The sequence below is a fragment of the Malurus melanocephalus genome, unplaced genomic scaffold, assembly GCF_030028575.1.
Source record: "Malurus melanocephalus ecotype Western Australia unplaced genomic scaffold, MMel_1.1 scaffold_52, whole genome shotgun sequence".
NCBI lineage: Eukaryota > Metazoa > Chordata > Aves > Passeriformes > Maluridae > Malurus > Malurus melanocephalus.
The window spans coordinates 883,016-909,035 of NW_026623284.1; the positions used below are offsets into that span (position 1 = coordinate 883,016).

The 26,020-nt window shown below is 38.0% G+C and overlaps 1 protein-coding gene across 13 annotated transcripts in view; it reads left to right on the top strand.

Annotated features, from left to right (window-relative positions):
* The window catches only part of KMT2C (lysine methyltransferase 2C), a 189,509-nt gene that overhangs the window by 127,803 nt on the left and 35,686 nt on the right, over nt 1-26,020 (top strand). For 7 of the 13 annotated variants that reach the window (XM_057365380.1, XM_057365384.1, XM_057365382.1 and 4 more), the window contains 13 exons: nt 575-684; nt 6,096-6,161; nt 7,591-7,803; nt 10,440-10,568; nt 11,757-11,876; nt 14,399-14,529; nt 16,202-16,388; nt 21,606-21,710; nt 22,062-22,109; nt 23,265-23,402; nt 23,581-23,613; nt 23,696-23,815; nt 25,867-26,005. In XM_057365380.1, coding sequence (XP_057221363.1) covers nt 575-684; nt 6,096-6,161; nt 7,591-7,803; nt 10,440-10,568; nt 11,757-11,876; nt 14,399-14,529; nt 16,202-16,388; nt 21,606-21,710; nt 22,062-22,109; nt 23,265-23,402; nt 23,581-23,613; nt 23,696-23,815; nt 25,867-26,005 — 1,539 coding nt within the window. The remainder of the gene's footprint in view (nt 1-574; nt 685-6,095; nt 6,162-7,590; nt 7,804-10,439; nt 10,569-11,756; nt 11,877-14,398; nt 14,530-16,201; nt 16,389-21,605; nt 21,711-22,061; nt 22,110-23,264; nt 23,403-23,580; nt 23,614-23,695; nt 23,816-25,866; nt 26,006-26,020) is intronic. The other 6 variants (XM_057365385.1, XM_057365391.1, XM_057365381.1 and 3 more) reach the window with 5 other exon arrangements.

Genomic DNA, 26,020 nt, shown 5'->3' on the forward strand with positions numbered 1-26,020 from the left:
ATGTTTTTCCCATTTCAGTGTTATTTTAATTTTTTTCCCCCAATATAAAAGCATAGATATTAAGGAAATGGTCTTGTGGTAAGGAATATTGGAATATTGAGTCTCCAAAGTCTCTTAGTAGTTCATTCCGAGTTGTACCACAGACTTAACTATGTAACTGGGCAAATTAAATAATCATTCTGTGCCTCTTCCCCCCTGCCCTGTAAAAATAAAACTAATGTACCTCACAACACCATTGTTGTAAGGCTAAATCTAGTTTAGATTGTATAAACTAATTAAAGTTATTACCATATAGGGAGAAAATTACCTTACTAAAACRTATTTGGGAGATTGTTTTATAGAGAATTGCTTCCTGTGGAGGGAAATAATTGATCTGCTGCTCCATATACAGGATGTAACACACACCACTGTAGAGGGTGCTGTATATGGAAACCCTGATTCTGTGGTTTCTGCCTGAAAGAATTCAAACTAACCAACTATTTCCCATTTACTTGGACCATAGACTGATACTTGGGTCTCCTAAAACACCACCTATTTCCTTTAAATTGTATTTTTTCCCCCACTTAATTTCTAGATGGATGCATGCAATCTGTCAGAACTTAAACACAGAGGAGGAAGTGGAAAACATAGCTGATATGGGTTTTGACTGTACCATTTGTAGGCCATACATTCCACCAACAAACGGTAAGAGGACGATTGAAACCAATGGCAGGATTGCACACTGCAATAAATAGGTCCGGGAATGTGTTACAGTTCTGTGCTCTGATGGAGGTTTGGCTCGTGCTAGAAGTAAGATTTCTTTCCRTGTTTGTTTTAAGGGCTCTCGTGGAAGTGTCCTCAGCTCTTTCACACCCTCTAGTGATTTAGGCCAGAGGAAACCTCATGAGAGCTCTGGGTAGAGTTATTGAAGATAYGGACAAACTGTTAAAAGCATTTGGTATTTAAGGGGTCAAAGTCTCACTTTGTCAAGTGGAAGGAAGAAAGCCCAGTTCTCTAAAATTACATGTACACAAGAATTTGAAAATTATTTTTAAGCAGAAAAAGTTTGTGTATTTTAATGCTTTGAGGCTGTCTGAGGCAGCAGTAGCTGTACCAACAGTCTGTGTAAACATTTTTCCCGTCCTCCCTCATGTTTTCTCAATGCCTTTTCCTCTGCTCTCCCAGTATTCAAGACCAGTGCTTTCTTCCCTGGCTGCAGTCTCTAAAAGAATTTGCCATATTTTTTTGTTCAGGAGTTGTCACTTGATTATTAATTAAAATGTGTAATTCCTTCTATGAACTTTGCACTTCTCTGGAGACGGATACTGACAGCCTTGTTGGTCTGTGTCACCTTTGTGTAGCAGTGGCCCTTCAGGAGCTGAGGTTACTGCAGTTTAAGCACATTTACAGCATCCAGTTCCATGGGATGGTGYTGGTTAATGTTCCTGTGAGTGGCCTGTCAGCAGTTAGGGTGGCCTGTGACATGATTTATAGTCTTGCTGCAAGGCTGATATCCCAGGTCTGTTTTCCCTGCGTGTCAGATCAGGGAWGTTGCTGCTTCAGTGGGCTGCTTTAACATTGACACCTATTCCCATTTTTAGCATAAGCACATGAAAGTGTTCATATTAACCCTTTATTGGGGTATCATGAGGGAACAGTAGGAGGAAGGTACGAGAATGAAGCAAATGTTTCAAGAAAAACTCGTACCCACCAAGATGTCAGGAAGATTGGTTATCCTGAGCAAGATCGAAGATTTCATGAGGCATGTGCTCGAGAGGTCTGCCAAGAAAAGTTCAGTAGAGCATTTAATGTCCCTTTACAGTGGCATGTCCTCATCACAGCAGTARTTGTAACTTACTGACCTGACCTTGGAGGTTTATATACTCCCTGCTCAACTRCACACAGTGCTGGAACACTTCCAAGTAACCCATTTTTATCACTAACAGAAGAAAGACTAATGCCTCTGTATTTCTGCAAATCATTTCATTGTGAAGATCTGCTGTCAAAAATTCAAAAGGAAAGAGKTTTTTTAAGTGGAAAAAGCAAGAAATTTGTAGATGTATTACAACACAGACTTCTGTTTATTTTGCTAATAAGCTTTGACTACTTAAAGCAAGAAGATCCGAGTAAGAWACACTCCCTCCTTTCTCTTTGGAGCTGGCAGACTTTTACCTTTTAGAGATAATTAGAGCCCATGATATGTGAGATGGAAAAGTTTCACAAGATGGTATCAGGGATGTTTCACTTCCAGGCAGAAGCTGGCCTCTTTGTTAGTCCTTCCTGCACAGCTCCATGAAGTTGTGTTGCTTAGGTTTGGGTTCCAAGGAATAGGAACCAGTCCCTTGGGAGTTCCCAAGCTTGCTTTGGAGGTTTTTTTCACTTTTTTTCAGACAAGAGTGTTTGCTTCCTTCATGTTTTGATTCAGTATTAAAACCTCTCTAACACATGTACATTTGCACAGTTGCATGTCTGAATATGTCTTGATGCATGTTCATAGAAATACCTGCATGTACTTTTTATATGAAATGTTTCAGTCTTTTGTGRATTCTTCTAAAATTCCTCTGAAGATTTTCTGTAATTTTTGTTTCAAAGTGAGAAAAGTTAGCATTTGATAAACTTACAGAAACCAATGTTAGCAGTAGACAGCTGCTTAAAATGTATGATACTGTGGGATTCTTACTGRGAGGATTCTTGCACTTTCCATTTGATGTATCAYAGATGTGTTGCAAGTATTACTACAGGGTTTTTAACCACTTTCTTTCTAGAGGAAACTAGCCCCTCAACCTAATAAATAAACAGAACATTGCAAGTGTTCTGTTTGTGAAGAGTAAATGGTTCTAGCATGTAGGTATTGAGAGATTTCATTTCTCTTTCTGCAGAAAGTGGAAACCTTTTAAAATTTTTTAGAGCTGTTCCCTATCTCATCATACCTAATAATCTTACAAAGTCATCTTCTTAAGGAAATGGAAATAAAAGATAGTGTTTTTCTCCTGGAACATATATAAATATCAAAAGCCAAAATGTGGTGAGATTTGCTCCAACATAATGTACAAGAAACCTTCATTACTAGGTTATTCTGAAATAAGCATCTCTGATCAGTGATTTATCAGGTTCCTTTTAGTGCTGTCTCTAGCTGTATGTCCCCCAGCATATTGCTGTGTCCTGTAAATTTTTTTCTCATTACTAGGAACTAGCAGCTGCTTTAGGTAGCAGCAGCTTTTCCTCTGTGCTGGAATTCCTGCATGTTCAGGAGAGCTGTGTGTTTCCCTCATCCACATCTACTCCTGGACAAGTAGTTCTTGACCAWCTACTTTTCAGTTCTGCCTTACTGTCATTTTGCCCTTGTGTGTCAAATACCCCATCTGCAAACTTCATCCCTCCTCACTCCCATCCTCTTTCCATCCAAATTCCAACTCCCTGCTCCTTTGGTGCTGTTTTTGTTCCTCTGCAGGATGCAGGGGGACCAGCTCTGCCTGCTTTCCTGTAACCAGTTAGAGCTGGTTGCAGTTTCTGGGGCAGCCTGCATGCAGTTATTCCTCCTGGGGCTCAAGTGAACRTGCCCATAGAGGCAGTGAGGATTTGGTATCACCTACCCCTGTCCAGGGATGCCTGATACTGCCAGTGAGGTACATTATGGCTGGCAGTCTCTGTTGTATCATTTCCATTAAACTGATAAAAACTTTTCTTTATTCTAAAACTTAATTCTATGCACTTTACAAATACAGGATACAAACCCAACATAATAACTATGTGTTAAAAAACCAACTTCCATTTTTTTTATTATTTGGCACATGTATTATGTCAACTCTAATGTTGTATTTCAGTATTTACCAAAAAAATCCCTGTGTCATTGACACAGTTATGCAGGCACCCGATGAAGAGTATTGTGCTGGTGCTGTATTTCTACATCARCCGTCTCACTCTGTCCCATATGCTGGTTTCATTTCTTCTTATAATTGTTCTTTTCTATTACAGACTTAAAAATGGCATCCCCTTTCTTTTTTCATCGCACTGTATTCTGTGCAATTACTTCCTTTCAGTTGAAGCTGCTAAATGATGTACAATATTCAGCATGTTTAACCCTTTTGGAAATAAGTTTAACAGTTTTGGTTAAACTTCAGCTGAATGCCTCAGGAAGCATTTATCTTTCAATTTTATTTTTTTTTCCTTTGGATAGTCTTTCTCTAACAGTACTATGCTTTTCTGCCCTCCATTTTATTGATTGTAATCCTTAATTTGCACTCTGATTAGCTCCTTTTTTGGAAGTCTGTTTGATACTGTCTTCAAACACTGTTTGTTTGTGCAGTTTTTGTGAGTGGCTCTCTGAAGGCCTCACCTCTGTCACTATCAGMTTGTTTATTTGAGCATTTCAACTCTATCCAGTCTCCAGAGTTAAAATTGTTCAGTCTAACCTGGATGAGAAGATCTCTCTGTTGTTAAATTAAGGATTTCAAATTCCCGTTTGCAACTGTCTCTCTGAATTTCTTGTTTACCTTAGATTCCAATTCAATAATTGCTACTTCAGTCTTAAAGCATCTTGTAAATTATAACCAATTAAATGAACAGATGATGTCTTATTCCACTTTGAATAGTTGTTACAATCTGCCTTTTTTCTGTTGTTTCAGTTCAGCGTTTTGAGTATCTTCCATTCTACAGCTTGTCCCATATTTTTTGTTTCTCTCAAGCTCTGTGTCTTTTTTCCAAATGTCATTTTCAATTTATTTTCTTGTCTTTTCGCCCCACCATTGTGTTCAGTTTATCAGTAGTTCCCATAGGCTCCTTTTGTTTACTAATTGCACAGAATATTGGTTTTCTGTAGGTTATATCCTGTATCTCAGTTGCACATTACATAAACCTTCCAAAGCACTATAGATTTTGAAGACAGACTTCCACTTTTCTTTAAATTTGCTTATATGCCTAGAAAACATCCTGTGCTTTTCATACTCATTTTAAATGTTATTTGGAAGCTTTTTTTGCTCTTTCTGATCTTGCCCTGGCTCCCATGGTGTGTGTGAGGTGGGGAGCAGCAGCATACATGCTGTAGTTGATGGAACCTCCCACAGGTTCTCTGCCTCAGGGGTCTCATCTTGTGTGACAGGCACAAARGAAATACTCCAGATGCTATCTTGAGTCCTAAATTCAGCGTGAATAAGATTTCTAGGCAAAAAACAAAAAAAACCCTATGGATAAACTTGCCTCTGTGGTAATGCTAACTGTSCCAAACTAACAGGTTTTCTGATTCTAGTTCAGTGTTTGCGAGATAGAAGCTCCTAATTTTCACTTGACTTACTCTGTCTGCATAATCTCTGTGAAGTCACTACTAATATTAAAAGTTTAGTCTACACATCATAGGTGAGTGAAGCATGATTGCAGTTAYGTAGTTGAGGCACATGGGAAGAGCATTTCTGCCCACAGCAAAATTAGCCTTGTGTTGCAGGACATTCTGGTTATTATTTTTTCAGTCACACTGTCCCATGGCTTCCCTGTAGCGCACAAGCTGTAGATTTTGGATTGAGTTTCTGCTGTTCCATTTATCAGTGCTTCTATCTGGAATAAGATAATTGCCCTATCTGACTTCAACAGGTCCTGTGTTATCTGTTCTCAGATACATCAGCCTTCTCATAAGTGCTGTGGGAGAGGCCTGACAGCACCAGCACAGTGAGAATCTTGTGTGCAAAGCTCTTGGAGTGTGCTGGCCCCTCTTGGGGAAATACTGGTTAATATCTACTTCTCAAAACCCTCCCATTTTTAATATCAGGGAAGCAAAACGTGAACATCATGACTGATGTAGAGGTTGCTTTCCAACCCCAGCAAATGCAGTGTATTCATTTTTCCTTGGTCCAGTAGAAGGAGAAGTCATTTCCCATTGAGTTCAGTGCTATTCCAGTGCCATTCTTGGCTCTAGGAAGCTGGAGAACTTCAGTTTGTATCAGGCTTGTTTTGTAGTCACATCTGTGACCCTGAAAAGCACTTTTATTTTAAAGGTGCAAGTMAATTGTATAAAAACAGTATAAATTAGGGAGTTTAACGGAACTGTTTGGAGGAAAGTAGATAGTTTCAGTTTAAGTCAAGTCACCATTTTTAAAAGTTGAAATTATTTTCCTTATATTTTTCAGTGCCTTCTTTGGACTGTTGTGATTCATCAGTTGGAGCTCAGATTATTTCAAAATCAAAAGAACTAGGTAAAGAATGTAAATGCTTCATGTGTGATCATTTAGCRTATTTTAAGGGTATATTTTTACATGAGACAAAAATTCCTTTCCTATGGTTTTGTAACACACAGCATTAACTATCTTCAGTTACCACAGCATGCTTTCCATTATTTTTCTCATTCTCTCTTCTTTCTTCTCCTTTGCCTGCCATACCTGCACTGTAATAATTACTTCGAATTGTGCTTTGATCCTGCAGTCTTAGTTGCTTGCCTTAATATCAGTGGTGATAACACAGTGTGACTGAGTAAAGCATGTACACAAATGTTTACAGGCTCAAGCTCTTAGGAGAATGCAGCTTTTCTATATTTGTCTGGTTTCTAGGARTTTATAATCTCGACAAGCATACTCACAAGTCAGTCTTTGTAATGATAGCACCCAGCAGCTTCCATCATGTTAGGACAGCTTCCATCACATCAGAGTTTCTTTTTCCATTTGACACCTTCTGAGAGAAGGTTCTCCCCTCAAATATTCAATCTGAAAAAGAGTATGAGGTGTTTTTGAAACACACACCTTTTAAGTTCAGTGTAAGAAGGCAGTCAAGTGGAAAGAACTGTGTTCAGAACCAGCTGTATTGTCAGATGTTACATGAGGAAATGGGTTTTTCTTTTGGTTAAAGGGAACAAATGCCATTATATTTGTATGTTTTGAAAAGCTGTGTTATGAAATAATAATTTAATCAGCTCCAGAGGGCTGAAGCATCGTTGTAGCCTCTTTGTTATTTGGAAATTYCCTGGCAGTTCCCAAGTCTCCAGTTACAGGGCCCCAGCACAGGTGACAGGGCCTTTTTGCATGGTGAATGAAGGAAGACTCAATTGTTGTGTAACAGCTTGAGGAAGCAGTCTTGCAGGTCTTGGGACACTCAGGTTCTACCCACTATTTCCAATTCGATCTTGAGCAGCTCACTTGATACAACTTGGGTTTTTGTCTGCCTGTAAAAAGGGTTGGTAATTTCTGAGTTACCAGGTGTTCTGGGAGGTTTGAGGTTATTAATAAGATGAAGGTAAAGTTCTGAGGTCTGAATTGGGGCCTTGGCTGATAAGCAACCCAAAGTATGATATGCACAGTTTTGTGTGGGTGACAGTGGTACAGAAATATCCTGCAAGGCACCTTTTTCCATCATCAAATTGTTCTTTCTAATGAGTCCTTGATATAATTTGTTCCATAGCAATGGAATGGATTATTGCTGGATTTGACATCAGACTCTACATAATAAAGCTGTAACTGTAATGTGTACGACAGTGTCAGATATCTCTGGTTTATTTATACCAATTTTTTTCATTCATGGGTCAGCTCCATACATGTGGATTATTAACTCTTGTAAGTGCTATTCCTAAAAAATCTAAGTCTTGTAAATTAAAAAAGTTTTATATTGCTGTTATGATTCATTCAACTTTTATAGACCCACCGAAGACATACACCCAGGATGGAGTCTGCTTGACAGAATCCGGCATGTCTCAGTTACAGAGCCTCACTGTTACAGTACCGAGAAGAAAACGGACGAAACCAAAGCTTAAACTGAAGATTATAAATCAGAACAGTGTGGCTGTGCTTCAGACACCCCCAGATGCCCAGTCAGAACACTCAAGAGATGGGGAGATGGATGACAGTAGAGGTAGCAGTCTACTTTTGGCATGTCTTGTAGCTTGGAGTGTTGCAGTACCTGAGAGTATTGCRAATATCCCTGGGAGTTTTTATTTCACTGATACTCCAGTGTTCTGTACAGAATATTTTATGGAAATTTCTTGAACAGTAGTTGTGGCTCGTCGTTGTCCATTTCAGGCATTTTCCTTGTTCTCTTTATGGGTCATCCATCCTATAAGAAACTCACATTTCTAGGGCTGCCAGCACTGGAAATAGGAGGTGACTTCTGGTCTAATCTTTGGGTTACTTGTGGGAAACATTGTGCACTCACTGAGTACAAGTGTACTCAAATTCAGTGCAAACACTGTTTGAAAGTGGTGGCTCAGCAAAGCAGTATCTCTATTTCTGAAAAGCTGGTATTAAAATCAAGTGGAAAAAGAGCAAAAAGATCTTTGCTGAGAGTATTTCTCCTTTTTGAAAGACTTAAGGTGAGTTGACCTGAGAGTCAGTGATCTGGGCTAACACCTGTATGGTGCAAACCATTCTCCTTGCCATGGTCTGGCTATGCATCCTGAGAAAGGTGATGGCACAATAGGTGTTGATCCCTGGCCTGGGGAAAGGCTYCTTCAAGGGCATGTGAGAAAGTCATTGCATTGGTCATGCAGGGGTCTCTTTGGAGAGGAGCAGAGGCACAGAGGTACCCCACATCCCCACAACTCTGTTAATGCCAATCGCCTTGTTAATCAGATTTAATGTCATAAAAAGCTTATTTTAGCTACAGAGTGCACTTGAAATAAGGGGGTAGTTCAGCCATCAGTGAAGTTTCAGTGTTAACTTGTTGATAGAAGATATTGTTCCTGTTGTTTGGTGAACACATTCTTACCTTCTGTTGTTGACTAAAACTTTTTTTATAATAGCTTTCTTTTATTTCCTTAAAACCTTCAAAACATTTACTTGTTTTTCTTTTACTTCTTTCAGTATTCACAGGATTYGGTACATTATTATTACATGGACTCTGAAATCTCATCTCTTAMCTTTCATATTCTCCATCAGCTAGGGTGTTGAAAACAGAAAATGCTTTTGAATTTGGAGACAGCTAGTCACTTCCATTGTTCCGTTTCAGTGGTTAATCATCTTTACTTTAAAAAAATATGTGCCTGTTTTCTGTATGACTTTGTCTGACTTAGTTATCTGCTTGTTGACTTCTAAAGGTGGTAGCCCTTTTCGAGTAGGTAACTAGATGTGATTGCAGGGTATGAAAGGGAGAGCTTATGTATAATTTCAGTTCTGATCACTTTCTGTTGCCTTTTTGAGTTAAAGAGCATTCCTGTGTGTGATGGTAACAGCACAGCCAGTACATGGGAGATGATCTGTAATTCCTTGTAGCTCTGGGTGTGTAGGGCTCTACCCTGTAGAGGGGTTCAATGTCTGTCTCTGAATATCTGGAATTATTGCATGAGCATCGGGATGAATAAACCTGTGCCATGGCTTGGATTGGAGTAAGATAGTGTAGTAATTCCAGGGAAAAAGGAAAACCGCCTATTTTGACTCTTCTAGTTCCAGRTGGAAAAAAGGGGCTGTATCTGAAAAAACTGAGCTCATGGAGTTTTGTTGCCATCTCATCTGTAGGCTTTCATCAGGTTCAGCATTTAGTTGGGTGTTCTRCATTTCAGAGTCCATTTGAAAGTTGGGCTTTGGGAGCTTCAGCTTGGTGGCCTCTGCCAAGCCACTGGGTTTGTTGGTAGAACTCAGTGAGGTCTTTATCAGTGGGAAAGTCTGGGACAAGACTGAGCCTGTGGAAGAGTGAGGGTTGCAGTTCTACCACAGCCAAAGTGGTGTGAAAGATTCCAGCTCCATTMCAATATTTCTCCCTCTTTCAGCTGCATAGGGCTTTAGACAACATAGAATTACACACCTAAATCCAAGCAGAACATGAGAATTCCAATATATTTTCAGGGGTGAGAGTACACTTAGCATTTCAGAAGCTTTATGATAAAATAAAGATGTAAAGTCTTTTTGGGGATACCAGGAAAAATTAGTTCCCTCTTTCTTCAACAACAAAGGCTTTTTAGTGTCATCATACTTTACATCTGTTTCTACCCTGCTTTCCTACAGAATATAAACTTTAACTTTGAATTATAGTCTTCATCTTCAAAGCTGAGTAATTCCTTCAGGCTGAATTTTCTATTACATAAGTCAAATTCCTCTTCATAGATCAGTCAGTCACACAGCTTGAAGTCATGAACCCACTAAACTAAAAGTCATTACACTTTACCTTCCAAGTGCAGGCTGCAGTTTTTCAATGTTTTCTCAATAAAATAAAAGCCCTATCAAACAAAACTGAGGAGGACAGTGAAGAAAAAAAAGTTTATCTTCGTAAATTGGACCCGTATTCCTTGATGGTATGGCTAGAGATTGCTCAGACACTTAGCACAAGCTTCCAAAGGAGGTACCAAAAACTGTCTTGAAAATACCATCTCATAGGCAGTGCGTGTATAGATAAGGATGGGTTTTCAAAAAAATGTCCAGGTATTATGATTATCTGTCACCCTTTTGAAAAATCTGTCATTCTCAACCAGTGTCTCAGAAAATAGATTTAGAAATTTTGGGGGGAAAAAATCTTCTTTCCCTTTTCCAGTTAAAATTACCATTGCCTCTTTTCTGCAGAAGGTGACCTTATGGATTGTGATGGAAAATCAGATTCCAGCCCAGAACGGGAAGCTGTGGATGATGATACCAAAGTGGCTGAAGGAGCTGATGGGATTAAAAAAAGGAAGCGAAAACCCTATAGACCTGGTAGGGTAAAGTAACTTAGATCACTGTGTGTCCATTGTTCACTTTTTCTGTATAATTACAAAAAAAAAAAAAAAAGAAAACAGTATGAAATTCCAGAGTATTCTGTTGCTTGTTGTTGACCATAGATTTTTTCCCTATTCTGTTTAAAGGTTTTCATATCTCTTACCAAAGTATTTCCAAGGCTTGCTGGTCAGCAGTACACTTCTACTTAGTGTGCTGTCAATTATTGGTAGTAGTTCAGATCAATACCTTGTATTGATTCTTAACTTGATAGGAAACYGTTCCGTATTTCTGTAATTTTGTATGTGTGTGTATATATCTAACAATATCTGAATTTCAGAGAACTTTTGCAGTTACTTTACTTGTTTTCTGAAATATTTTAAAAGAGTAATTTACCAGGTATTTGCAGATTACTTCTGACAGGTGAATTTTAATGAATTCAGGTTTTGGATGAATTCATTTATTTTAATTTCTTAGCGCAGTTGACTCTTAATTATCTTGACAGAATTAATTAACTRTGTGTCCTGGGTGCACAATCACTTGAACTGTATCCAGGTAAAACACATCTATTAGTCATCCATTAGTTTTCTGCAGCCAACAATTTCCCTGGGAAATGAAACAAACCTGTATCTGATACATTTACGTACACACACACCAATTGCAAAGGATCAGGAACTCTGCAGTCAGTGTCTAGTAAAGGATTCTGGAGTTTCAGGCACTATGATGTTGATTAATTATCTTTTTATTTGGGATATGTCCTTCTCTAGTACCATCATTTGGAATGGTGGGCTCTCCACAGCTGTTTGCAGAGGGTTTTTTGTGGTCCTTTGAGGTTCTTTAATAGGTTTCATTTGGTAGATTGACAGCTAATTCCAGCTACKCATCAGTTTGCCCCCGGGAGGGGAAAACCAACATCTGAAAGTTGCCAGGTTTGGTGATTTGAGCTCATTGTGGATTTTTCACAAACCTGAAATTCCAGTTCTTTTTGATTACATGTATACCCTCTGAGACATAGAAATTCAGAAATGTTTCGTAAAACTCTGAATGAAAACTCATTAAGTATCTCAGATTCATTCTAAGACATCTAGCTGCAGCAGACCCCTTGACCTGCAGAGTAATCTTGGTTCTCATTCATACTATGAAACACAGCTTTTATTCAATACATTGAATTTTTGCTTCCTTGTTAAGGTATTGGTGGATTTATGGTGCGCCAGAGAAGTCGTACCGGGCAGGGGAAGACTAAAAGATCTCTCTCCAGGAAAGATTCTTCTGGATCTGTTTCTGAACAGTTGCCTGGCAGAGATGAAGGTAAGTGCAGGAGTTTGGTTTTAAATGCAGTAAGAGTTAATGCAATAAAAACAGTACAGCTCATCAACATGGTTGTCGTGTTTGTGATAAATGGCTTTATTAATTCTACTGAAAATGCCCTTCCTGCATAGCTATAGTTTCAGCAGAGACCATGGTTTCCAAAGAAACTGAAACAATKAATTGCAGGCTATTATTGTAGGAGATACATAGTGAGAATTACTAGTATTACTGAGGTTGATTAGAGAAATCCTCTTTGTGATACACCTTTCTCCAGATGTAGCCCTGGTCCAGGGGTATCTTCTGGACCATCAGTTTTAATACTCAGTAGTGTTCCATATTCCATGAGTGTATCCAATCAATTTTTATATGTCTGTTTACGCTCTGGAAAATTCTTTTTAGCGAGTTTAACAATATGATATTGTTGCATGAAGAAATAATTCTTTTTTATTTTAAACCAGATATCAGATAGATATCTGAGAGTTTCATAAGCTGCCCTTGAGTTTAATGTTATGAAAGAATATTTTTTAAAAATCACTCATATTAATTTGTAATACTGAAATATTTTCCAGATGTGTGAAATCTCCCTGTCAGTGTTGCCTTTTCCAGAATTGAAGAATATGACTTTTTTTGGTGTCTTTTCCCATGGCAGAGCYGTTTTCATGCCTCTGACACTGCAGTTCTCGGTAGATTGGGCACCTAACAAGAAGTCAAATTTTATTCATGGGCCTTTTTCCTCTTTCATGCTGTGTGTGATTAAACTAAATTATTCCATCCATCTGGAGTTGTTCACACTAATCTAGAGAATGTTGAGGTATCATTCAGGGGAGATGTGGARTATGTTTCATTCAGAGCCTGTTCCCTGCAAAGTCCGTAGAAGGAAGCAGCTGCTTTTAAAGGAGGGCTGATACCACCCCACTTAGAGACTCTGGCCTGTGATTTCTCCTATAATCTCTCCTTTCTGTTTTTAGCATTTTTAGAGCCAGATCAGCCTCTTGCTGTATATTTGTACAACAYGGTGGAGACTGGATCTTTGCTAAAGCGTCCAGGCAGTATTATTAGAATTTAACATTAAAATGCTGTCCTCATTTACATTTGTAGAACTTCTTTATGAAGCCAAGGAACACTTCTTCTATCATTGCAGCCAGATATTCTAGCTAAGTTCCCAATTTAGGTATAGTGCTGACTTTCTCTTTAATATTAGTGTTACTACCTTTTTTTTTTTGCTTTGTAAATGTTATTTCAATGTACCATACTGCCTTATTTCAGGTAGAGCTTAAAATTGTTGTTAAATTTTTCGTTTTTGTAGGGGTTTGCTCCTTTAAGTAAATTTTTTTTTTTAAAAAAAGGGGGGTAATTACCATTTTGGGTAATTCTACAATTACTACAATGTTATTATTAACTACAGTGTTAACAACAAACATTGTTAGTGTTCATAATGCTAACAATGCATATTGTTAAAAAGTAGTATTCTTATACAAGTATTTTTTAGCTGGAGTTGTTTTTTCTCTGCTCAGGCACAATTGCTAGTTGAGAAAAATACAAATTGGAAAATCATTGTATGTTTTAAATCATCATAACCTGCTGAGAGCCTGCTTCTCAGTGGCCAGTACTCATCATCTTTGCCAGGATTTTTTGCACTCTTGTCACGTCCACTCCTTTTTGCTATAAAATCTCCCTCTCAGACAGTGCAGAGGTCACGGTGTTGGTGAACCTCATTCCACTCATGGTGCTCTGGATAAGCTACAGGAGATCACTACAGTACAAAGCAGCTGATTTTATTATTGTGATAATATTGTTTCTTAAATAATATGCCTGAATCCTTAACTTCAKGTAATTTGCTTTGGCAAAGAAAGAAGTAGAAGGACTTGAAAAGTTCTGCATTACCTGCAGTGTTTTTCTTGCTCTGTTGTAATAAAATACTGAATGATTGATGAGCATTGTGTGCTTTTGTTTTTATTAGAAAAAGCAGTGCCACTTTGAAATATGACAGCTGAATAAATGTGTAATCTTTCTTGAAGGGCTTCTTTATAGATTTCTTTTTCTAGGCTGWTCATTATTTATATGATAGTTCTTTCTCAGGTTTAAAAAAATCTTAAGTTTTTTATTTTTGATTTGAGAAAAAATAGTGTATTAAATGAAACGTGGTTAATGTGTAACTCAGCATTGATGACGCTGGAGATACTTCTTCAGTGGAATTGTCTTTTCAAATATCTGGTTGAATGGCACCCATAATTTTTCTCAAATTCCTGAATTCTTAAGTCACTGGGGGATACAGAAGTTAAAGCTCTGTCTGTACCTGGGAGGTACAAGGGAGGGATGTGACTGGTGTCACATCTGGCTCTTCTGCTGCCAGACCTGGGTGGGCAGGTGGGAGTTGGCAGCTGGAGAGAAGCCACCTTTGGAATGAATCCAGAGTGATGTGCCCCATGCACCCCGAGGCAGCCAGGTGTGCTGCCTCTGTACCTACAGAGCAAAATTAAATACTGAGTTGTATTTATTTGTGCCTGAATATTCCTTCTTAGGTTGGACAGAACAGCTGCCAGACACTCCAGTTGAGGAGTCTACCCCAGTTTCTGAAAATACTGAGAAAATAAAAAAGCGTTACAGAAAAAAGAAAAATAAACTCGAAGAAACCTTTCCTGCCTACTTGCAGGTAAACCTGGTGATCTACTCCTTGTGTTGTAAATCCATTTAAAAACCTAATCCTACTGTGTTGTTTCATAGTTCATTTAAACCATTCATGTTTCTTTCCTGATTTCAAATCGATCATTCATATGACATGGGTTTTCTGTAAAGTAAGTTTGTGAGCTTGTACAGAAAATTGTATATTATGTTAAATCTCCAGGATTTGGGTGTTTTTCTCAATGTATTTGGATCTCTACTSTAGGACTCTCTGATCTGTCTCTACTTGTTTTGAGAGATGAGATGGGGCAGAAAAATAATTTCTTTGCTGTCTGAACTGGCACATGATGTTTTCACATTCAGGCCTGTAGGATGTTCCAGCCTGATCATGACACTTCCTCAGCTTCTCGTTTTGTTTTTTGAGGATTCTGGGACATGATTTGATAGGGAAAGCTTGCTTTTCTGCAGTTTTAYGGATTTATATGCCCTGCGGTTTTATGGATTTATATGTCCGTACATCTCCCTTCTACAGTAATATCTGTTCTTTTTCCCCATTAATTCCATGGTGTTCCTAGCAGATGAGAGGCAGCAGTTGTGGATAATAACCTGGATATTAATGGTGATTGAGAAACTTACCTTCCATTAATCAGGTTATAAACTGACTAGTTCAAATATATATCTCTCACCGAGAAGATTATTTGACTTCTTCTTCTTAGCCACCTTCTTCATGTAAATTTATTATCTGGTAGATGTTTATCAAACTTYAAAGCATCAACTGTGTTTGGATTGAAAGCAGAGAATTAACAGGGACACAKAATAATCTCTTTCTAAAAAACAATTTGTATTTCATAAGTAGGGAAGTGACTTGGAAAGAAAATACTAGAACAGCATTTCCTTTGGATTAATAAGGATAAATATTTTTAATGCACCTTTTACTCCTGTAAAATAYAGAATATTTCTTAGATTCTTTGTTAATATTAGAATAAGTGATAGCTAAAATATTTTGAGTTTTACTTTTAGAACTGTATCGTAAATCAATATTTTAAAGACAATATTAAAACAGGAAGGTTGCTCTATAATGAATAAATGTTGACTTGAAAATTTGATGGGTTGTTGTCAAATTACTGAGTTTTCTGGCTTAGGATGAGTGATAGCTGTTGTGTAATATTTTAAAAAGCTACTAATGTAAGTTCATTATCTCCAGGTTTTTTGTTACTGCAGTTGGACATGAAGATGATTTTGTGAAATGCAGTGTATGGTYATTCTTGAAATTGAGCCACAGTGTCCTTGCATGATTTTAATTAAGTTCTTGATCATGTTGCCCAGTAGTGTCACCGTTCTTCAGCTGTTCTTTTTGTGCAAGGAGAAATACTTTAAATACTAAACCAATTGTGATAGATAATAACACTGTATTGGTGCACTGTCTGTGCCACATACRTGTAAGAAGACTGAAGATTTTCTTTATAATCTAAGGCATGAATTTAATCATAGAACATTGGTAATGTTACTTCCTCAGGTAAGTTGTAGCCACTGYAGCGACTCCTCATAGCCTGGAAGAAATACTGCCATACTGAGAGGATTGTGAGGCTGAGACTGTGTTTGTATGTCAGTCACTGGCTTTTCATTTTTACTTTGTCATTTACCCAGATTTTTCAGTCGATGCAGTGTTCTTCCTTCACTGAATCATTTCGTCTCCTTTGCAGGAAGCTTTCTTTGGGAAGGACCTACTGGATACCAGTAGACAGAGCAAGATGAGCCTGGATAATTTACCTGAAGAGTCTCTTCCACTTTCATGTAAAGCAAACTTGGCCACCAATTTCCTGGATCCTTCATCTGACCCCCTTCTTAGCTCCACCTCCACTCCAGCTCAGGCAAAACTGGGACCTCAAGGTATACAAATCAATTAGTGATAATTCAGTAGTTTGAATTTATTGTGATAACTGGGGTTTTTTCACTCTCTTCCACTTTTCTGCCACTGTTTATCTGATGTATTTTTCAGCATTCTGTATGTCCTTGTGAGGTTAAGTTACATTGGTATTTAGTGATAYTCAGCTCAAGGGCTCCAGCTGTTTCAGAAAAAGCAGTGGATGACACAACAATTGGCCCTTAAAGCAAGGGCCAATCTGCAACATCTTGACTATAACATCCATGGCTATAAAATCCATGCATAATAGTTCTGTATAAGGACAAGCAGACAGATCCATTATAGAGGAAGACATAGATACTCTCATTGAAAAGGTATTTTCCGTAGTCTGGTGAATACTAGTTGGATGAATATCATCCAACCCTGCTTTTCTTTACTGTTTTAGATTATTTTAAGTTGCCAGTCTCCTCGGAATTTTTGTTTCACCATGCCCTTTCTGAACATGARTGCCCTTTCCAGATACAGTTTGTAGCCCCTAGGCAATCTTTTGCTTCTGCTATTGCAAAACCTTACTGAAGGTTCTGCTGAGAGTTTTACAAATAGCCAGAGGGTTGTAAAGTGCCGCTTAAAGAGCAGCCTTGCACAAAAGAACAATTAAAACCTTCATGTCTCCTTCAAATTATTTTTTCTCTCTTACTGTATGCTGTTGGCTTACAGGTGTCTTTAATTTTGAAAACTACCACTRTGTCTTGTGTATTTTAGTTAATTTATGGTTAGTATTTCAGCTCATCCCCAAAGTTTTTCCATCTAAAACTCTTTGTACACATTTGACACAATTTCYCCTGTCCAGAGAGTCATTTGAAGAAAGGTCACTTATTTGTGATTGTTACTCAGTGAAAATCTGCTAAAGGAAAAGTGAAAGGCTATGTTATAATAAACTACTGATTCTCACACAGGTGAAGTTGTGAATAGTAGAGAATGCAAAAAGTTAATTTCCCCTGAGGGGGAAGCTGCTGGAAATGGGGTTTTTAATTGTCTGGATTTCTTTAGTTCCAGCACTACAAGAATGTAGGTTCACTATTACTTTCTTCCACCCCAGCTTTTTTTTGGAGCCAGAGAAATAYGGCCTATCCAATTGCAAGATTGAAGTCACTAATGTGTTCATGTATTCTGATAGTACAGGGTTTTAGAAATTCATGAAGTTGATGTCAATTTAATATTCTGTTTTTCCAAAGTTTGAAAGTTCTTTGTAAAAAAGCAGAGTTGTAGAAGGTCATAATTTCCTCTTCTTTTTATTCAGAAATAAATGACAATGAGGTGGCTATTAAAAAATTAATCACTAGCAATGGCTTTAGTGGATAACCTACTGTCTTTTCTATTTGACACGTGAGACTCAAAGGACAATGCTTTCTGGCCATAGGAGTGTTCTCAACAATTGTCTTGCAACTGTTCAAGCCAAAATTGTGTTCAGATGGGGCTGTTTGTTGTAGTTGGAGCGCCAGTGGGTGAAGTCATCTGCCAGTATTGAGCAGTTCCGCTGCAGTTCTTCTTAACTCTTTCCCTGTGATTTCGTGGGACACATTTACTTCCACAATATCATCCCCACGTGTGAGAGGTCCTGGTTAACTGGCTAATTGCTGAGCTGCCTTCTGGCTGGATTTGCAGAGGAGCTGGAGATGAGAACAGTGTCCCAGGGCACCTGTGATGTTTTTATTTCCATCCAGACCTGGCTGTGGAGCAGGAACAACATGAGCTGTTTGTCCCCTACTCCGGGGGGCTACAGGACAGTGTTGTCACCATGTTCGCTGTTTTCCTACAGTGCCACTTCCCACAAGGATTTCTGAGTCCTGTGAGAGTCCTTCCTTAATTGCACGGGTCTTTTCTACAAGGAAAACATTCTTCTCTTGGAARCTCCGCTTGTGTAATCCCAGGATTAAGGGTTAAATATGTTTGTTCATCTTCCAGAGATCTCTCGAGCATTTGAAGTGACTTCGTCTCCTCTGCTTTCCTGCATGTATCCAGCACTGTTGGGGAGGGCAGCAAAATGTTCAGGGACAAATTCTGTGATTTATTTGTTCTCATACTGTGGTTAAGGGTAGCTAAACCTTTCACTAGTCAAGATGGCAGTAGTGATGAGGACTGGCAAAGCTGGACAGAAGAGGGGTTTGGAAGTCCTTTCTTTACTGGTAATTTCTAGACACTGACTGAAGTGAGCTTTAGGCTTCCAGCCCTGATTTTTGCCCGGCAAAGAGGTAGCAGGTTTTATTTTCAGTTACAAGACTCACCTTTCCTGTGTTTTTATAACACACGTGCCACTCTGTGCACTCTGTTGTGTGTGAGAAAATCCTTCCAAGTGCGGGARCAGAGTGCAAAGGTTGGCTCAAGGGGATAGGACCAGATCTCCAGGGTCTCCCTTTCTGTTTGTTCCCGGGTGAAGTTGAAGGTGTGTATTTGGATTTGTTGCATTCTGAGGACTGTCTGCATCTCTCTTGAACTTCCTGACCTGTGTATCCCTGATGAAAAAGAGGCCACTTGATGAGGTGTGTTCTGTGAAGGCTCTGGCAATATGACCTTTCCTTTAGTTTGAAATRGCTTAAATTCAGTGTATTTTTTTCTGGAAATACTGAAAAAGTCATCTGTTCAAGTGGGGTCTCCAGAGAGTGCTAAAGAAATTGTTCCTAGACAAAAGGAGTTGTCTGAGACTCTGCAAYTGATTCTGGTGTTGCTGGGACATTTAAAAAACAGAAATGTTACTGTATGATTAAACATCTTGGGATGGCTGCAGCGGGGGGAAAAGTATTTTTATAATTTTAGAACTTAATAAAGAAATAAAAGTAACTGCATTTGAGTGATCAGGATCACAAGGTAGCATTAGAACTGTACTCTCTTAGAGATCCAGCATTACAAGCATTTTGTCTTGGCTTTCATCTCCATTCTGAAAAGAGTCAAATTAATGAGCAGTATTGAGCTATTTGTTTGGCTGCAGATGTCAACCAGCTATTGATTCTGATCTGAAGCAGCTGACTCAAGTGATTCTGTTGTTTCCAAKATAATATTTAACACACATTATATTAAAGCAAGGAAAAAATAGAAGAAGGAAAAATAAAAATACACTTCAGTTTAGATGTCTTATGTGAGTTTTACGGATTATAGACTCTGTCCCTTTGCTATCACCGACGATCAGCCTTTTTATAGACTTAACAAGCTCCATTTTGAAAGCMGGATGTTTTTGTCCAATTTATCTCATCTGAAGGCCACTATGGATTCTTCCTTCATAGTTAGAGACCCCCTAATTTGAAGCCTGAATTTATTCGTGGCCAATTTGTAGCTATGGGTAGTAAACTTTGTATCTTTAATCATATCTGTTCACCTCAGCTCTTCCCAGTTGTACAATATATTTATATTCAGATTAGAAGTTGGATTTTTAGGAACTGTTCCCAAGCACAAGGGCTGTGGAGAAAAGCACCATAATGTAAAATACTAGAGAAGAATTAAAGGCTGCTTATACAGTCCCAATGCTTCCTTCACATGTTTGTTTTTTTTTTTTTCTCCCTGATACGTACCTGCCTTCAAGAAGGAATTCAGGAAAATTAAAGAAGGTCTAAAACCAATCCTTTAGCCAGCTGAARTCATTGCATCACCTTGTGGTGCCTGATGTTAGTTACTTACTTGCATAATTAGACCAAATTGCCAGAAGGGAAATTAATATCTAAAAGGCCCCTCCAAACAAGCKTAAAAACCCAAAAAATTAATCCACCAAACCCAACAGCTAGGTTCTGTTTAAAGCCTTACATCTAACAGTACTTTTTRTCAGGTGCACAAAATAACTGTGCCTGTAAAGTGATGTGGTTTTGAGGTACTTTTAGATAGTTCTGCTGGTATCAATAGGAGCTGTGTTTTGTACAAACATTTTAATGGACTGGTCTGCACTGGTATCTTAATCCACCTTGTTGATTGGCAAATAGATTAAACCTGGTTTAATTAGGATGGTATCATCATGTCTGCATTACAAAGGGTAAAAGTGGAGAAGAAAAATAGTAAAGTTAAGAAAAATAATTTTCATTTTGACTTGGTAATGGAAGGAGGGGAAAGAGTTGTCTCTGAGAAACAGCAGAAGGAACTTSTAATTCATTGTTAAACTGAGCAGTTTGGAAAGTATCCTCATGATACAAGTAAATCCTTGGCACCAGGCTCTGAAATAAACTATGTACTTTCCTGAGGCAGTTGGATTGTAATAGCGGGAAATACATCTGTACCTGTGTGAAATGTGTGTGTTTTTGACTTTCTGGACCTTTTTTCAACCTGGCCATGTATTTGTTTTCTTTGTTTACATTTTATGATGTACATTAATCGGTTTTTTTTAGTTCAATTATGTGTATATTGGCCATCTCATCATGTTTCATTGGTCTGGCAATGATTGCTCATGTAGTCATGATAGTCTGCAGTTTTATTGAAAAATATTTTCCTCAGCTTTTGTTTGTCAAACATTTTTTTGCAAATGTTGCACATCTGTAATAGTCCTAAATAGCTAGTTAATAAAACCAGATGGCCATTTGGAGTGATTTCTCTCTAATGAATTGGAGGTCAAGAAGATAATAGTGTCCAGAATTTAATTTAATATTAAAGATTTTTAATAGGAATTTTAATAGGAATTTTAATAGGCTAGACCAGGCCAGTTTTTCCTAGATGGCAAATGACATTTCTACCTCTGGCTGTTCTCTCTCCTTTAGGTTTTCTTCTGATCTTAAAAGTAGTATCTTCAATTTGCTTCTCGCTCTTAGATTTCACTTCCCTATCAGGGTGTAGTAGCTASTTGCTCCTGTATTAAGAAAGAGAGAGGTGGTAAAAGAAGTAACTGGCTTACCTTTAAAGAAAAAATATCCTTCGTTGATTTACTGTGAGCTGTATCCAATGTAAAACCTATCTGTTGACTTTCACACTCCCAGGCCTTTGTGTCTAAAAGGTTTCAAGTTCAGAATAGATCTTGGGATTTTTTTTTCCCCTGAAATCGTCCAGTCTTTGTTGCTCATGATGTGATTACATTACCACTTGTAAAAATACTAAACAAAGTAAGMACTGCAGATGGCTCAGTCCTGGCAGGGAGGGGATGCTGGTCAGCACAGTCAGTTTACCACAGTATAGAAGGCCCTCAAAGCCTGGTGCATCTCTGTTTGGGTTTGCAGCTCAAGGACATCACCAGAGTGATGTAGAAATGTTGATTTTGTTTGTTGCTTCTTCTGCAGGCAGCACAGATGATCCTTTAGCTGATCTTTCTGAGGTCTTAAATACTGATGATGATATTCTTGGAATACTTTCTGATGATTTGGTAAAGTCTGGAGATCATTCAGGTATGTGTGTTCATGGGGTYTCTCCACTATTTGTTCTCTTTTTTATCCTCTATATTATAGATGTAGTTGTTGTACCGTATGTATAGGTTTGCTCTAGGTTATTTCAGATACAGTTTTTGTATCTTAATACCTTGGTTTGGAATGATTTTGGTTTACTCTACCAAAAAATTGCCCAGCCTTGTCAACATTTTGTTTTTACTTGGCTCTTTGCTTTGCTGCTTAAGAGAGGATAAAATGTAGCTGCCGTTGTCTCTCATACCTGCGTAGCTTTTTTCAGCATGCAGTTTTTTCTTTACTTTTTTTTTGTTTTCGTGTTGTAATCATCCATTTTATCTGGTTTGGGTCCTGTAGGTCTTGATTTATGCACTTTCCAGGTTGAGAACTCACCCTCCCCATTTGGTAAGAATCTAAACAATGGATGATCCATGGTTAGCAGTAGCCCTCTTTCCTAGTGATTTTAGCTGAAAGAACTGCATGTGTAGCAAGTTCTTCTTCTTTACTGTGTCATTAATTCATGTTTCATTTTCCACTCTGTGGTGTTTGACTCTAACACAACCTCTAAACTCTGCACTCTGCCTTTAAGACTCCTGCATCAAGTTTTGCTTACAGCTTTTGAAAACTGCTCCTCGTTTTTTTGTGTTTCATGATACAAACCCATGCATTTTCCTGCTGCCACTGTAAATATTACTTCCTGTAGTAGTGTGTAGTTTTTATTGTAGTGGTATATTTTGTAAATGAAAAGCATTATTATCAATGTGAGTATATTAAAGCATGATTAAAACAGTCAGCATCAATCCTTTTGTTTTCACTGGATAATGGTTCATCACTTTATATAAAGACAGGCTGACAATAGGTAGAATGGCATGTTTCATTATTTTAAATTCAGGGTTATTTGGTGTCTATTACAGAAATATATTTGAAATACTGAAGGATATAGTTCTTTTTTTTCCCAGATTTTTCTCAATTGAGAGATTTATTGACTTATAAGGGATGTTAGGAAATTTATGTAGTAAATTAAGTTTTCTTCGTACCAACAAATCACTTTGATGTAACTGTTATAGTTAGGATTTGTTTTTGAAATAGAAACTTCTATAACTTCTTTTATATTGGCTACACTTCAGCAGCATTTCAGTAGATATTTAATGTAATAGTTGAAGTGAAGAACATTTGGAGTGAACCATAAGGTACGTGAGGATGAACCATGTTTACTGTTGGTATGGTTCTTTTGAAAATGTGAAGAAATAGTTAAAGTGGACCTATATACTGAAACCTATTCATTCAAAACCATAAACTCTATAGTCTGATTTCCCATTCTTTTAGTTGCATTATATTCAATTAACATTCCTCAAACAATACAATAAACTGGTTGTAAGTAGTGGGCAGGTTTTTTTATATTTTTCTAACCAATGTTTTGTCTTGCCTTTCAAATAATAGAAAGTCCTGGTTTAGTTGACAGCTCAGTTCTAGGGGAAAAWAAACCAGGGTTCATGCTCTTTATTCAATACTAACAAATTTTACTATTCGTGTCTAATTTAATATTCTTTCTTCCTTCAGCTGGATTGGATATTGGCCCCATCTCTGATGACCCTTCTTCTCTGCCTCAGCCGAATGTCAACCAGAGCTCACGGCCACTGAGTGAAGAGCAGTTGGATGGAATCCTCAGTCCAGAACTAGACAAAATGGTCACAGATGGTAATTTTTTTGTCCTTAATCTTGGTCTTCTGGAGAACTAAGTAGAAATCATATTTTCTTCTTTCTTCCCCCTAAATGACTGATTTCTCTATTGTAACATACCTATTTGGACTTGGTTGCACAATTTTATTGCATTCTCTGTTGATTACTTACTCTGTGTTGCCTTTACTTTGTCCAGGTGCTATTCTTGGCAAACTGTACAAAATCCCAGGTACGTATTCTGATTCTCCTTGTCTTCTATGCAACAGAATTCACAAGCAATGGCAGCAACTCATGCAGAGTGTTTTTTTCAGAGCTGGGAGGAAAGGATGTTGAAGATTTGTTCACAGCTGTGTTGAGTCCAGCAGCCACACAGCCAGCTCCTCTGCCACAGCCTCCTCCTCCACCACAGCTCATGCCTTTGCACAGCCAAGGTATGTTCCTCTGGTGCTTTTGTGAGCAGCAGCCTGGCCAGGAGAGTTGTGCATCTCTTAAATGCTGATGTGGAAGTAGAACACACCTTACGCTGTGTAAAGTTGTGGAATCTGCCATTGTTAATTTGTGAAATATTATTCTAAACCTGTTGTGAAAGCATGCATGTAAATGTTGCTGGTASAAAAGRACAGTTATTTGATGYTTTTCTGACATATTGATGCTTTTATTTTAGCTGACACTTTGATRGTTTGGAAATTAGTCTGTGATAAARCATGTGTTCTCTTCTACTCTGCTCTTTAATTACTTTGAGTACCTCCTCAAGGATAAGGCAAGAGTCTGTATAACACTGATTTACTGAGTCTTAATTTCTGTAGGAATGCAGTTTAACATATTAGTTAGTCCTAATAGAGAAGAGGCTAAATGAATTTGAAATTTATTTTGGAAATTAATTTTTTTTTCTTCAKTACTACTAAAATTATAATGTGTTGATACAACATATTCTTGCACTTATATTGAAGGCAAGGGACAGATTGATTTTATTTATTATTGTTACCATTAGAGCTGTTTTTTAAGCAGTATGTATGAGTATAAATGAATGAGCTCCTTTTCTCATCAGATGTTGCCTCTAGTGGGTTTTTCCTGAGCTCATGTAAAGAGTGCTCACTCTTTTATATTGGTACTACAGAAACTACTMTGCAAGTTGATCTCACCAGTAAATTAATCATACGAAAAATTGTTTCCTAGTTGGATCAGTTTTCAGAAAAACAAGACTTCAAAAACTCTGAGAAAGCGTTTAAAGTAAATAATAGGTAAAAAAAAMCAAAAGATAATATAGATACTATTGCCTGTTTCCCAGTTACTGGAGTATTTGGGGATAGCTCCAGCATTTGAGCTCTGTAAGATTGTTTAGCTCCTCCCTGTGGGAGCTGCCATGTTGACAGAGTTTTAGATTTACAGTTTGGTTCTGTTACAGTGGAGTGATCCACATGTTTCTGTGAGATAAATGCTTCAGTAATGGGGCAGYTTGCATCAAGTTTCAGCAATTTCAAATCAAATTATTTCTCTTTTCTCATAAAGACGTGTGATCACGCAGTGCAAGCCAGAGGCCTGACTCTCCACCTTGTTTGTGTGCCAGGTCCTTACAGAATACTGCATACTCTCTGCCAGCTGTAATAAAGAGCATTCTCTTAGATTTTGTGTTACTTACAACTGCTACATAGATGATACCTATAACCTTTAGATCAGAAACAGCCTCCTAAAATGGGAGAATCATACAGTGTCATCTAATTCCTGAGCTGCTTTTGTTCTTTTAAGGAAATATGGAGACAACAGTTATAATCTCACTTAAGTGATGGATCCAAAGGCCAGAGTTAATTCTGTGTAGTAACATCTGCAAATACCATCTGCTGGAATGAATCTGCCTGTGCCACATTTGTAATACTGTAATCAAATAAATAACATTTTCTGCCTTTGTGCTGCTAGACTGGACATTTAATTAGAAAATGCTAATGCTCATTTGAGTAGAGTTATCTGTTTCATTGGTTACAAATTAGAGAGTTAGTAGATAATGAGGCTTACTTTGGTACAATGCTCACAAGTCTCAGAAGAGGAGGTGTTTAATTCAGGTGGCTAATGATAATCCTGCAAGGGCTGAAAATCACCTTCTCCGTGGCTCATGGCTTGGATCTGGGTGTAACAAACATTAAGACCATCAGCTTTTAAGAATATTACCTCAATATGAAATGCAGTACTGTGGTGTGGCCTACCGCAAAAGTTTTGAAAACACATTTTTGAAAAAAATAGTACATTATATAAGCAAAAAAAAATCTCTTCGGGGGTGTGATACAGTAGAAAAAAAAATTCTTTAAACCTGGAGGGGAGAATTTTAAATTGATATAAAATCTTTTCCAAAAATGTAAGGTCAGAGCCATAAAATTTTAAAGCAATGAATTTTTCATTAGAGGAGGTAGTGTTTTCTTAGTGAAAGGTTCCACCTCTGCCTTGGAAGTAGTCACCCTKTAAAACAGTGATTCTAACTTCTTCTTTGCAGGAGAGAATGCATTTCCAAGAGTGCCCCTCATGAATGGTCTGATTGGCCCCAACCCTCATCTCCCTCACACAGCCCTGGCTGCTGGAGGTGGGCTGGGCACTTTCTCTCCCATTACACAGCAGCCATACACCGATACCAGGTAAGTTCAGATGGG